The sequence below is a fragment of the Pelecanus crispus genome, chromosome 8 (assembly GCF_030463565.1).
Source record: "Pelecanus crispus isolate bPelCri1 chromosome 8, bPelCri1.pri, whole genome shotgun sequence".
Taxonomy (NCBI): domain Eukaryota; kingdom Metazoa; phylum Chordata; class Aves; order Pelecaniformes; family Pelecanidae; genus Pelecanus; species Pelecanus crispus.
This window is the reverse complement of record NC_134650.1, coordinates 30,101,542-30,115,159: the sequence shown is the minus strand read 5'-3', so window position 1 is coordinate 30,115,159 and position 13,618 is coordinate 30,101,542. Positions and strand designations below refer to the sequence as shown.

Below are 13,618 nucleotides of genomic sequence, written 5' to 3'. Positions count from 1 at the left end.
GAGTCTGTGATTCTATGCAGGAAGTACTTCAGGCTGAAAGGATTACATAGCTTCGATGCTGAAAAGGTATAGCCCATTTCTGTCCAGTCTGATGTAAGCATAAAGTAATATGGTTACTGTTAGTTGCATTCGGTGATGTTTCTTTTGATTTTACTTTCCACATATAAAAAATAGGGATTTGTCATAGAGCAGTTGATTTTTATTAATGTGAAAAGTTGTCTTATGGAAAAATGCATACTCAACAAGGAAGGTGTTTTAGCTTTCTTGCAGAAGGGCAGAGCCTGCAAACCTTGAAGTTCTTTAGAAAACGGGATTGCTTACTTCAGATGAGGGGGCATTAAATGGAACAGCCACCCTCCTGCAGTGTCATCTAAAACCACCCTGTGTTTACATTTTTCCTTGGCTGTGTGACACCCACATAAAAGGAGTACAAGAGATAAAGTGGAACAGTAAATGATGCTGGAAGCATCATTAACTTTTCGGTTGGCATTCTTTTGGAAAATACAGTGTTTTTCGAAAAATGTGCCATATGTATGGCTCAGCCCCAAATCTTCCCGCAGTCTAATACTGGCAAGGGAGGGCATCTGTAGCCCCCTGGGAAGCAGGCTGTGGAGATTTCCTTTTCTCCTCTTTGTTGTTTTTTATTTCCATTTCCTTTTCCTCTCTTTTCTCAGTCATTTAACGCCATTCTGCACAACAGAGGGGAGCATCTGGCCCCCAGTAAACACCTAATAAAATAAGTGAGGGAAGTTCACAGCTCCCTTGGTGCTATTGCGTCTGTCTGTCTGGTTGTGGACTCAACAAGATAACCATGCATCAATTTACATTGTCCAGGCTATCTTCACAACCAGAAGTGCTGGAAACCTTATTTTAATAGAAGCTTAGATTCTGGAGAATACTGTAAAATCTCTCCAAAGGCTCCAAATCAGCAATTCCATCTGTGTTTCTGCAAATGTAGAGGAACAATGCCCCAGCTGATTATGCAAACAGAATGAAAATAGTTATTTTAAAAGTGCATAAAATCAATACTTTGGGGAAAACAAGTCATCTGTGTTTATACTCAGCGTATAGCAGACATTTTGTTTCTTTGTCTGAAAAAATCATAGGAAAGCAAGAATCGCAAGTGAAATAAAACAGCTGATCATACAGTGCCACAGAGGGGACTGGAACATCAGATGCCTCGGCAAAGGCTTAGAGCATTTTAGGTTCCTTTTGAGAGAATATAAATTATATTGAGGTTGATACATTTCTACGCTGTTTGAAGTCAAAGCCAAATATTCTCAGCACAGAGGGAATAACTCGCATCCCATTGCTGATCGTGAAAAATATATAACTAAATCCATGTCTGTGGTGCTGAAAATTTCCTCCTAAATGCTGTCTCTCTTGGACTGATGGGATTTTTTGCAAGTACCGGTATGAAGGGGTGTGTATATAAATATGTATTAAGTGTGCTTCTCATACAGTCAGGATACGTTGCTTGTATACATATTATTCTAAAAACAGGAAACAAAAGCATCTGAGAAACAGGGCTGAAAGAGAACAATTTGTAGACCTATAGGTTAAATTGGATTAAACTTCATCTTTCAGCAAATGCCGTGTTATTTATTCAGTGTTTCTCTGGAGGATTTCCCTACCCCCTACACTTTGTAGCGAGTAGTGATGTTTCTTAATTAAAAAAAATCAAACAAACGTGGAATGGAGGCTGCCCCACACAACCGTTCTCTTGTGGGAATAGAAGGCGCACTGATTTTCTCATGGACAGTTTCTAGGTCTGTTGGACAGAGGCCACAAAAGAGATGAACAGCTCTGTCTGGGGAAGTCAAGTTTACATCGTGCATCCCATGCCAGCACTCTTCTCAGTGGCATTACAGTTGCTGCAGTGCCATCGAGCTATTCCCCTTTGGTAGGGTGGAGCTGGTGGACCTAGCGAGGAAGGTCATTGATAATCTCATCAGAAGTAGCTTTTAGGTAGATTTCTGTTTACTGATTCACCCACAATAGAGATGAATATATCAGAGAAAGGAGCTTCTTGCGTCCTCTTTTCTTCCATTCTTTCTACCCAGCACTGGAATGTTTCAGAGGTTTTGCGGCTTTGTCTTATAATCTCCACTCTGTAGCTGAAGATACTGTGCAGCAAATCTTTATCCTTTCCCATAGACGGTCAGCTAAATAGTTTAGAAAGACTGAAGTATTTTAATTAATGACAGAGTTTAATTAATATTGTAGCCAAAATAAGTTTTGAAAATTTATTTTAATTTCTCTACAGTTAAGGCAAAGCAAAACATGCTTTAAAAATAGTTTTGTGAGTTTTTCATATATTTCTACAAATACATGTGAAACACTGGTGCACCACTTGAAAACTCTTTGCAGTTGGACTCCACCAGTCCTTTGGTTGCTGTTATTTCAACATTTGGAGGCTATTAACAATTTCAGGTTTTCTCATATTTACCTGGTTTACAATTTGAGTCATAATAGAAACTCTGGCATTTTCAAGTTCATGCAACTGTCACTTAAACCTCTTTAGTGTCAGGTTCATTGATCTCTCTCCTACGTCTCTGTGGAACAGGAAAATGCACTCTGCAGGCCAGTGTTAAAAGATGGATTCTGCTATAGATTCACTTTATAGAAGTACATACAAGGATAATGCTGGCTGCTTTCAGGCTGTCTTGCTATGTCACCGGTGATGCCTCAGGATATTTTAGCAGCGTCCTCATTTCCAATAGAATGGCTGACTTTGGAGGCATAAAGCTCTTGGGTCAGTGACTGTAAACTTTGGTTCTGTAGTGAGGGCCAAATGCATCAGTGACACAAGTCACTATCAACTTTTCAAAGAAGCAGACAGGAAAGATCTCCTAACATGCCATTGTGTTGTGGCGGGTTGACCCTGGCTGGATGCCAAGTGCCCACCAAAGCCGCTCTACCACTCCCCTTCTTAACTGGACAGGGGAGAGAAAATATAACAAAAAGCTCATGGGTTGAGATAAAGATAGGGAGAGATCACTCAGCAGTTACCATCATGGGAAAAACAGACTCAACTTGGGGAAAATCGGTTTAATTTATTACCAGTCAAAAATGAGTAGGGTAATGAGAAATAAAACCAAAACTTAAAACACCTTCCCCACACCCCTCACGACTTCCCAGGCGCAACTTCACTCCTGATTTTCTCTACGTCCTCCCCCCGAGCAGTGCAGAGGGATGGGCAATGGGGGTTGCGGTCAGTTCATCATGCGCCATCTCTGCTGCTCCTTCCCCCTTAGGGGAGGACTCCTCACACTGTTCCCCAGCTCCACCATGGGGTCCCTCCCACGGGAGACAGTCCTCCACAAACTTCTCCAGTGTGGGTCCCTTCCATGGGGTGCAGTCCTTCAGGAGCAGACTGCTCCAGCATGGGCTCCTCTCTCTCCACGGGTCCACAGGTCCTGCCAGGAGCCTGCTCCAGCACGGGCTTCCCACGGGGTCACAGCCTCCTTTGGGCACTTCCACCTGCTCCAGCATGGGGTCCTCCATGGGCTGCAGGTGGATATCTGCTCCACTGTGGACTTCCACGGGCTGCAGGGGGACAGCCTGCCTCACCATGGTCTTCACCAGGGGCTGCAGGGGAATCTCTGCTCCGGCGCCTGGAGCACTTCCTCCCCCTCCTTCTTCAACTGACCTTGGTGTCTGCAGAGTCGTTCCTCTCACATATTCTCACTTCTCACTCCAGCTGCAGTTTGTGTCCTGCTGGGTTTTCTTCCCCCCATTTCTTAAATACGTTATCATAGAGGTGCTACCACCATTGCTGATGGGCTTGGCCTTGGCCAGCGGTGGGTCTGTCTTGGAGCTGGCTGGCATTGGCTCTATCAGACATAGGGGAAGCTTCCAGCAGCTTCTCACAGCAGCCACCTCTGTAGCCCCCCCACTACCAAAACCTTGCCACGCAAACCCAATACACATGTATATTTGTACTTGCATATTTGTGCAGCTGATACATGTTTTTTTCTTGGATTAAAGTTTAACTGATATTGCCTCCATCCCTTCCTAAATCTGGCATTCTCTTTTCAAGTTTCTTATCTGAAAACAAACTCATTTTGTCCCTTCTATAAATGTAGTCCTGGTCTCAGCCATTGCTTATTGTTAGGCACACTGTAGTTACAGCACATGAAAGAACATCAGCAGTGACTTAATATAAATGGGACAGACTTCTTGGGAATACACTGGGGATTAGATGTTCAAAAGAACGAAGCACTGCTCTCTTTCCATCTGGCCACTTCATTTCACTGCCTATTTGGGACCAGAACTTCTGAAAACTGGTTTGCAAAGTCAAATATTGATGTAATTTGTTTTGTTCTTAAAAGGCAGAGTATACCTTGGAAGGTTTTAGTTGTGCAGAGTCACAGTAGGGACAAGCACGGAACAACTGAAAGAAATACTGTCTGCCAAGGTTGACAACTTTCTGATTGGTTAATTAAAAAAGCTAAGAAAATCTTTGGTTTAAGATTTAGATTGAACTCAATAACTTTCAAAATTCTAGTTTTGGCATGAAAAGCCAGAATTTCGTTGGTGATAAAGACAAAGCATTTACAGCCATATGAAGAAAACATCTTTCATGTTGTTATATTTCAGTATATTTATATTTTCTCCATCCTTTGTTTTTCCATAAGCAGTTTTTAGGGTACAAATTATGAAAGTTAATCATAATACCATGTGAAAGATTTGTAAATTATTGGCTTGATTATGTTTTACAGAGTTGAAACAAAAAACATTCCACCCTAACCCTGTGTCATGATGGGGCATTAACTAACCCCCATTTTCCAGACACCCTTCAATTTTGGTGAAGTTCCAGCTGAAATACTGATTTTGTATATGTTATTTCCTCTAAAATAAGCCAAAGCAGAAGTCAAGATTTCAACGTTTTTTAACTGCAAACAAGTTCAGCTCCAGCTCCCTATATAAATCTCATGTCTTGGATTAGGTCTCCAGAAGAAATAATCCTGAGAGAGCATAGGAATGGTTTCCCTCTGATATAGCTGATCCAGGCTGGAGCTCTGTCCATGCAGGATGAGGGCCCCAGTGACATAATGGCTGCTCCCCATGGAAGAGTTGCCATTTCTTCAACTGTGTTTGTTTTCATTGTTCTTTGAGAACAAGGTGTCCATTCTCCCGAATGGCAAGGCAAGCTACCTTATACCTCTGTAAAACCATGCACCTTTTGTTTTGTATGTTTCTACAGTTGTCTCAGCTTTGTGCTGAGCTCTGGAATTCGACTCTGGGTATGCTAAAGCTCTAGCGGGGTTGCCTGAGATACGACATGCATAATCACCCTCACCATTTGACCCCCGTATTGTTCCATGTGGCCAGGTAGGAGCAGTGCAGGCTTCAGGTGGCCCCCTCCAGTGACTGAATGCAGAGGTCAGCAGCTCCTAACTGGTCAGCTGGCAAAATGTCCCGTCCATCACCACTGGTATGTAATGGACAGGCTGTCAAATAGATCTAGGTATAAAATTGTTCTCAGCAGTCTACCTGATTGTCTTAAACCTCAGTCAGTGGTGGAAATTTTCACTTGTTACCAGCTACTGTGACCAAACGGGTGCCTGGGGTAGAAGAAAACTTAAAATTAGGCGTATTGTAATTTCTGAAATTGCTAAGGCTGGAATGGGCACCCAACTGGAAAGCAGCTGCTTTTCAGATTTCTCACCCCCATTACATTTTATCATGAGTTACATTTATCGCTTCCACCTTTTAATTTCTCATGAAGATAAATGAAAGTTCAGTTCTTCAAATAACAGGGGTGACTTTTTCAATCCTTTTTAGGGACTTTAACCCAATATCCTGTCCATGGCCAAAGGTGAAGGAGAATGTGTGTTTACAGCATCAATTTGAGTTTTTACTTTAGAGTTTTTCTGTGCTTTACTGAGCAATTCAGTTTGATAAAACAGATATTTTTTCTTCCTGTGGTGACTTTGAAGTTACTGAACATCACATGTTCTTACTCCACATTGTATTGGCTGACTTGCAATGCCAATAATTTAACCACCATTGTAAATGGATAAAAAATTTAAATTGAATATACCTTGCTAAATTTCACTTTGAGAAACTATATTCAGCCTACTTCCTTCCTTCCATAGTTTCTTTTGGATGGTTTTTATTATTGTGCTTACTAGCTCATGTCTATTGTGAATGGTTTTCTGGAAAAGCATTTGGATTGAAATCATGGCCTTGTTGAAATCACTGGAATTTTCAACTTTGACTTAAGTGGTATCAGGTTTTAATTGTGATGCATTCATAAATTTGTCATACCTGTCAATGAGACGCACTATTTAGAAAAAAGAAAAGTCGAGGTTAACTTAAATTTGAGTAATTGTCCTCATGTATGTAATCTCATATTTTCTCTGTGCCTTGCGTAACAATTCAAATAGCTGAGAACGGACTATATTCTCTTGTGTATGCTCTGGGAACTAAGAATGACAGCTTGAAATTACATGGGATAATCCTAACACTGAGATTAGAGTAACTACACATAGTTTGCATAATAATTTCCAGGCAGAGGAAAGGTTTGGAGGACAAGGATGAAACAATCCAAACCTGCAAGCAAAGCTGTACCAGGTACCTGTACTATTAGGATTTGTGTTCACACAGCAGAACTCTGTGTTGGAACAGGAATAACCCATATTGGGTCAGACCCAAATTTGCAAAGTCATTGTGAATGTTAAGAATGGAAGATGCTGTCTAAAGAAGTCACTACTGTTACTGTTGCTCAGAACAGCATCCATGTTAGTGGTGTTATATCATTTTAACTAATGTCAGTATGGGCTTAATGAATACATTTGTCTTAGTAGGGTGATGCAAACACTGTTTCTACCTGGGCCATTGTTTTAAAAGATACTCTAAGTTCCGAGTAACAGCTCAGTAACACCTTTATTCTAGCGTGAATGGAGGGAGGAAATAACTCCCATATAAAACATTGTCATTTCAGGAATGCTGAAGTAAGCATGTATGGATGAGCATGTGGTTTTGGTACATGCAGAGCAAATATCTCATCCTCCCTTTCTGACCGTATCAGTACATGGGGAAGATGGCCAGACCCATGTTGCTTGAGTTACCTTATGAATTTCCATGTGATCTCCATTGGTCTTTGAACTGCCAGGAGCAGGCAGCTAAATTAGTACCATCTAGGAAACTGGACTATTCATACCGTCTCCTCACTCGTAACACGCCTGTGCAGTCTGAGCCACAAATTGACCTCTATTGATCTGATTTGACTGCAGTTCTGTGGAGTAGACAAACAGTGCAGTAGAATCCAGGGACCCTAATTCACAGTACCTTATTTAGGTTCCTAGGTAATAATTCTTATTTGCATTAATCACATTCATCAGCAGAACCAGAGGCCGCCTCCTGGCTTATATGCATTCCTGTTCCTGACAATGGAACAAAAAAGTATCTGCTCTGAAAAAAGAGTGTTATACTGATACTTGATACTTAATATTTGCAAAACTTAACTGTTAGAAAGAAGACTGTTTTTCAAGTCAATGGCTCACGCATTACTGTAAAATATATCGATTAAAAACAAAGCATAATGTTAGTCATTTAGTCAGTGGAGTGATGCAATACTGAAATAAATTTATCCTTTGACTTTTGCATTAACCTTTTATTGACTGCTTGCATACTCATAATTAACACACACTTTAGCTAGCTTGGTTAATTTTAGCATTGTGATCGGTGTCCTCTAATGTAGCTGACACCCTGATCATCAAAATGTCAGTGCAGCCCAGGGGACCATAACCAGGCAACTGTCTGTCTCAGTGAATGTACACCTGCCTATGGTGAAATTAGCCACCTTCCAAGGGAAAGTGTCATATATTGTCATACAAATAGTCATACAGCCATACAAATGTTTGCATTACTTTGTTGAACTTATATTAATATTCAGCTATTGCTAAATATTAATGAGGAAAGTCCATTTGGCAAAAATAGACAAAAAGGGGATCAAAAATCTGTGAAGTTGACAGGGGAGAGGTAATGAGGATGTGCACCGCAACAATAACTAATTGTTCCTTAAAAATTGGCTTTTTAAATTGAAACTGGCACAGGTCTTGATTGTTTTAGCAAGAAAGTAGGGACCATGGAGTTCTGTGCATCTGCACATCATTAGACAAGTCATCCTTTCTATAATACATTGGTGAACATGCATTATCAAGGTGTTGGAGCTAAATTGCTCTGAAATATATCATGGCCGTTTTTCTGTCCTCCTGCTGCAAATAAGGCATGAAAGATGCCTCTTGATTTGGTATCTGTTCTGTATCTCAGCATGTGTTACTTCCATTCTTAACACATTTTGTGCATACAATACACACAGATTAGATCTACTCTCTTTTGGAGATTTGACTTTATTAACACAAATAACAGTTTTTAATCATTATATAATATTTTAATTAACTTATAATATTATAAATCTTGGTACTTTCCCACTACCACTGTACTTTGAAGTTTGCAGTGTTTCCCACGTGGAGCCTCATAAATTCTTTTGTATCGGGGAAAAGATAGAATTTCTGTTTATCCTGAGTTATCATTGCTAACTTATGTTAGCTATCTTTTCCCAGATACAAAGGAACTTGAAATAATTCTGTGCAATTATTTAAGTGCTTTTGATGGTTCTGCCCAGTTAAAAATGTTGCTGTCCTATTGCAGGATCTTAAGGTCTGTTACTCTGCTAAAAATTAAAGAACATTGTAGGAACAATTTCTCCCACAGAGATTTATTAAAACCAGTAGTAATATACTCATCTGGAAAGGACTGTTCTTACACCCTAACTCTGAGTCGGCACGTATTTGGATGACTGCATTCAAGCTTGTGGATGCCATTCAGGTGAATTGCTTAATGAACTGCCAGGTGCAGTGATGACTGCTTAGAACCCAGCCCCATAGCTTCAAATCCAAGCAACTAGAGTTGGCTTTGATGTCAGCGGATCCAGCACAGGGATTGTAATTTTGGTCAAAATAGGTGACTCAAAAAATGTAAAAATGTAACATTCACTGCTGTTCTTGCTAGCCATATAGAGCAAAGCAATAGAAATCCTGGACAGGACGACAAAGGAGCTATGGGATTGCAGTATTTGGAATATTACGGCACTGCTTTCCCCTTTTTTATACTTTTGCAGTACACTGATACGTTTCTGTCATCAGATTTGCACAGGAAGTCCGAGGACCTGACACACTTCCATTCCTCTAATCCCTCATGTGGAATATGATATGGCTAAAACTTCCCAAGTGCATGATTGCCTGGAAGTTAAGGCATACGCTTAGCTGTGGGGTCACCTTTCAGAGATGGCTCTGCTGGTAAGAAAAATAGAGAAGGGAAAGTAGCAACTAGAATAGTTGCTCATGGGCTGTCCAGTCACAACATCACTGTGACTGCCGCCACGTTTACAGCAACACAAATGCCCAAACCCCAAATGTGAGGGGAAAACTGGTCACTCTGTGTGAGAGAGCAAGAGATGACATGAAAGGTAAAAAAGGGCTCTGAAATGATGATGAAGAAGCTAAAAGTTGTTAGGTATGTTTTTCCTCTCAGTGAAAACTGTCTTGTTAATAGCAGATGTGTGGGAGAGAGAATGTTTATTATTATAAGTTGAGTTTTGCAGACCACATAACATGCCTGCAGTATTTACTGGCTGAGCTTCTTGATTTGTCATCTGCAATAATCTCTACACGGTTAATTTATCCACTTTTAGATTGAAATGCTTAAACTGGAATATCTTATACTACCCAGCAAATTGAGTGTATTATTTTGTGCCAAGACAGAAAATAAAGCAAGATTTTAAAAGCCTTATAGAGTTATGCTGTAATTAGTTTCAGCTTCCCCTGCATATTAATTTTCTCCTGTTCCTTTATATAATTTGGAAAATGTCTTCAGAACATGATGGCACAATCAGTTAAGTACCTCTCAGAACTCAAACACAAACTGCATTTGCTCTAACAACTGTTATAAAGCAGCCAGCAAAACAAATCCTCTGTTATTCTGTACAGTGCAGCTTATCAATGCAAACAGTTTAATATTTATGCTAAGAGGATTGTCACAAGTAGCTTCTGTTCCTTTAATTCTTGTTTTAAATAAATAATGAGAACATTTAAACACATTACTCTTCCCAGGGCCCTGAGGTCGGCTAATCTTATTATTTATGAAGTGATGTGCTACATAATAGTACTTAGTGCATGTTAACAGATGCTATTATCAGGGGCTGATGTGGAGAGCTGAAGATATATTGGAATGTTATGTGTTAATACTGTCCTTGTAGTGTAATGTACGATGGATTGAGTGCCCAGGATGCTGGTGCGGCAATTAACCACACACCAACATGGGTGTAAAGCTGAAGTATGTTTTCTCGTGGGGATTACACTGCCATTAATAATTCCCAAGAGAAGACATCTTTCATTTGGAAACAGTCTCTTCCAGAAGGCCGACCGTGTAGACAAGGAAGTTGCGTGTAGCAATATTTTTAGAGTTCATTTTACGGAGATGAAAGACTCATATATGTTTAAAACAACTTTAAAATTGTTACAACAATTATGGGCTCTATAGAACAAGAATTTTAAAAAACAAGAGATAAAAGTGTATTTCTACAATTTGCTCTTTACCTCTTTGAAGAACTACGTAGACCTGCAGTATATACCAAGATTATAGTAATGCTTAGCACTTTACTTTGTCCTGTCCCATTGCAAACATTAATTAATTAATCAGCAACATGCAAATGGTTTGAGGGGAGGGGAAAAGAGAGGGGGAGAAATCCTCCTTGAACTGTGACAATTTTTTTGATGCAGCATGCTGTATTACAGCCTAATCTTAAAAGATGTGATGGTTGCCACTTATAAAACTTCCCTCTGCAGGCTGCAGTTCAGTTGAATATTATAATTAGACTTCACTAGTATTGATGAATAATCCATTTAATAAAAAACACTGTAATTTAAACATTTCCTCTGGGGACTAACACACACTAACCTCTTAATTTAATTTTATTGAAGTTTTGCCCACCTATTCATCATTGGAAGTTGTTATTAACCTCCATTTCCATTTATCTTTATAGAATTTTCTCTTTTTATATTGCCTTTTTCAGAGCTAAGCAGGTTGATACACTTGTAAATCTCCAGAATCTACAAAGCTAGTCTGGCTTCTTTAATATTGTTTAATCTATCCCCCCTGACCTTAATGCAGTAAATTCAGTTTAATCTTTCTCAATAATCTAGTAATACATTGGAAACCGGCAAACATTTAAATCTGATAATGGTTTAATCACATACTTTAAATAACAGCTGAGATAATGAAAAAATAATTCACCATATAAAGGTACACTAACTGAGTTTTCTCTGTGATTGGCTTTTTGAGAAATCCCTATAGAAAATACAAAGCCTACAACAGAAGTCAACTTAACTGTAAATGAACAAGCCATTTGGTCAGAAGATGTGGTATTTCTTTTTTATTATCATCTTTCTCTTTAAATGAATGCACAAATGTATCCTCGCTGAGTATTCAGTTTCTTGATACAGTTTTACTTAAGTAGTTCATCTGCTTACGTTTCTTTTCAGATGCCAGTCAAAAGCGGCAGAGAGCTTGCCAGAAGACCAGAAACCAGAATGCCGTCCCTTCTGGACAGATGATGAATGTAATATGCCTCTGCCATATGATCTTGAAGAAGTAATTGCTAATCTACAAAATCTTGTTCAGTGGGTAGAATAACAAGTGACCTTCCAGCCTAGAATTATCGATGCTCATCATTTGGAGAGAAGCCTTTTAGTTTAACATAAATCTTTCCAGCTTTATGATTCCTTGATCATGTGTTATTTTATGTGTCAATGCAGATTTTGCCGGTCTTCACACAGTACCTTAGTTATTGTCTCATAATAAAACAGACCAGGCCCCAAATCCACAGAAACAGGTGGCTTTTAAGACCTGAAGTTCAGAACACCAGCCTCAGTTCTTTGCTCTTCCACTCTAATTCCCGTTGACCCCACAGCCCATGGATATCTGTGTTTCCACAAGTTCCCTTGATGTCTAAATTTCAGCTTCCATGAGTGCCTAGAACTGCCTCTAGCTTGGCAGGTTTGAGCGACACAAGGCATAGCAGAATCCATGATCTGGGCATCCTAATGAGAGGCCAGCTCGGGGTGAGCCTGCTGGATATCTTCAGAATAGAGCTGCGACTTCTTCATCCACTAACATAGACAGAGTTGCAGGAGATGGTGGAGAAAGTCTTTTATGCAATGGCTCCTTGTTAGAGCATTTTTTCAGAGGAGGAGCTCTAGAGGAGCATCCTGACATAGATCCCAAGGCCTTCTTTTTGTTTTTCATCGTGGCAATTCAGTAGTACTGGGAGAGATTTCCAATGTGAGTCTACACATCCTGGGCTCCCTGGAACTCAGAATTTGGTTCCTAACCATTGCTTTGTTTCTGCATGTTGTGAATCCTGTTCTGAGGCCAGGTTTCCCAGTGCATTGTCTAAATAGCTGATGGACCTAAGTAAGGGTTTCGATTTGGGTTGTCAGGTCCCCTGACATTAGATTTAGGTTGTGTGATACTGGGCATTGCAGCATCTGTGTTGATCTAATGAGATCTATGATGACAAAACCAGAAGACTATAAAAAATTAAGCTGTTTGTGATCTGTTTTGTAGTAACATGCTATAAAAAGAACAATTCTGTGTTGGATGATACAGGGCACTCCTGAATGAGAGAGATTTTTCATTTGGTTAAGTTCCTATTTTAACTTATCTGGTGTACGCCTTTTCCTTTGCCATAAAAAGCAGAAGAAAATCATATTATGGTGAAACGGCACTCAGTCTGTATTACCACTGCAAAAGAAACCAGTAAGACTCAGAGCTTGATGTTGCCACCAAGAAATGAATACGCCTCCTGTGTTGATCTTCTGTTTAAAATCGCTGTTGAGGCCAGGCTTACCCTGAGCATACCAGTATACTGTATTGGCAAAGCACTCTGTGTGCAGATGAGGCTTGTACTGCCCAAAATTGTACTTTTGACAGTGTAACATATGCCAGACCTCCCTGGAGCTAAAGAAGCTGTGCCAGCTAAAATCCAGTTTTAGTGGTATAAAACTGTGTCCACACCTACCAGCTTTTGCCAGGACAATTATATCAAGTAGAGATTGTACCTCTTAACACCTTTGACATAGCTATGCCAGCAAAAGTATAAAGACCTGCATCAAGCATTTTCACTGTAGTCCTGGACTTCTGTGAAAATTGTTAGCCACCCTGTAGAATGTAAAGACTCTCTGAAGAATAAATTATTATTTAAAGTAGGTTTGATTATATTATAACCTTGATCCATACATTTATCTATTGTCTCTTGTGCCACAGATTTCTTAACATTTTGAAATACTGTTATAGGCATAGCTTTTTCTTTCCTGTACTAGCTAAAGCTGGCTTTACCAGTGGGCAAATAGCATATATTTGGATTAATGCCACACTAAATACTGTTTACTTTGGAGATCACTTAGAGAAAAGCTAGCTGAAGATGTGGGAATTCTGCTTTTGAAAAGGCAGTTCTCACAGAAACAGATATTACTTTGGAAATGAGCAAGATTAATTCAAACAAGCTCATGATGTAACACTGTTAACACAGCGTTTGAGGGGATTG

At 39.7% G+C, this 13,618-nt stretch overlaps 1 protein-coding gene across 1 annotated transcript in view; it reads left to right on the top strand.

The window, feature by feature from the left end:
* Positions 1 to 11,706, top strand: part of FTO (FTO alpha-ketoglutarate dependent dioxygenase) — a 261,777-nt gene extending 250,071 nt beyond the window's left edge. Inside the window, exon 9 of the mRNA XM_075715717.1 lies at positions 11,556 to 11,706. Within this exon, the coding sequence (XP_075571832.1) occupies positions 11,556 to 11,706 (151 nt within the window). The remainder of the gene's footprint in view (positions 1 to 11,555) is intronic.
* The last annotated feature ends 1,912 nt before the right edge of the window (positions 11,707 to 13,618 follow it).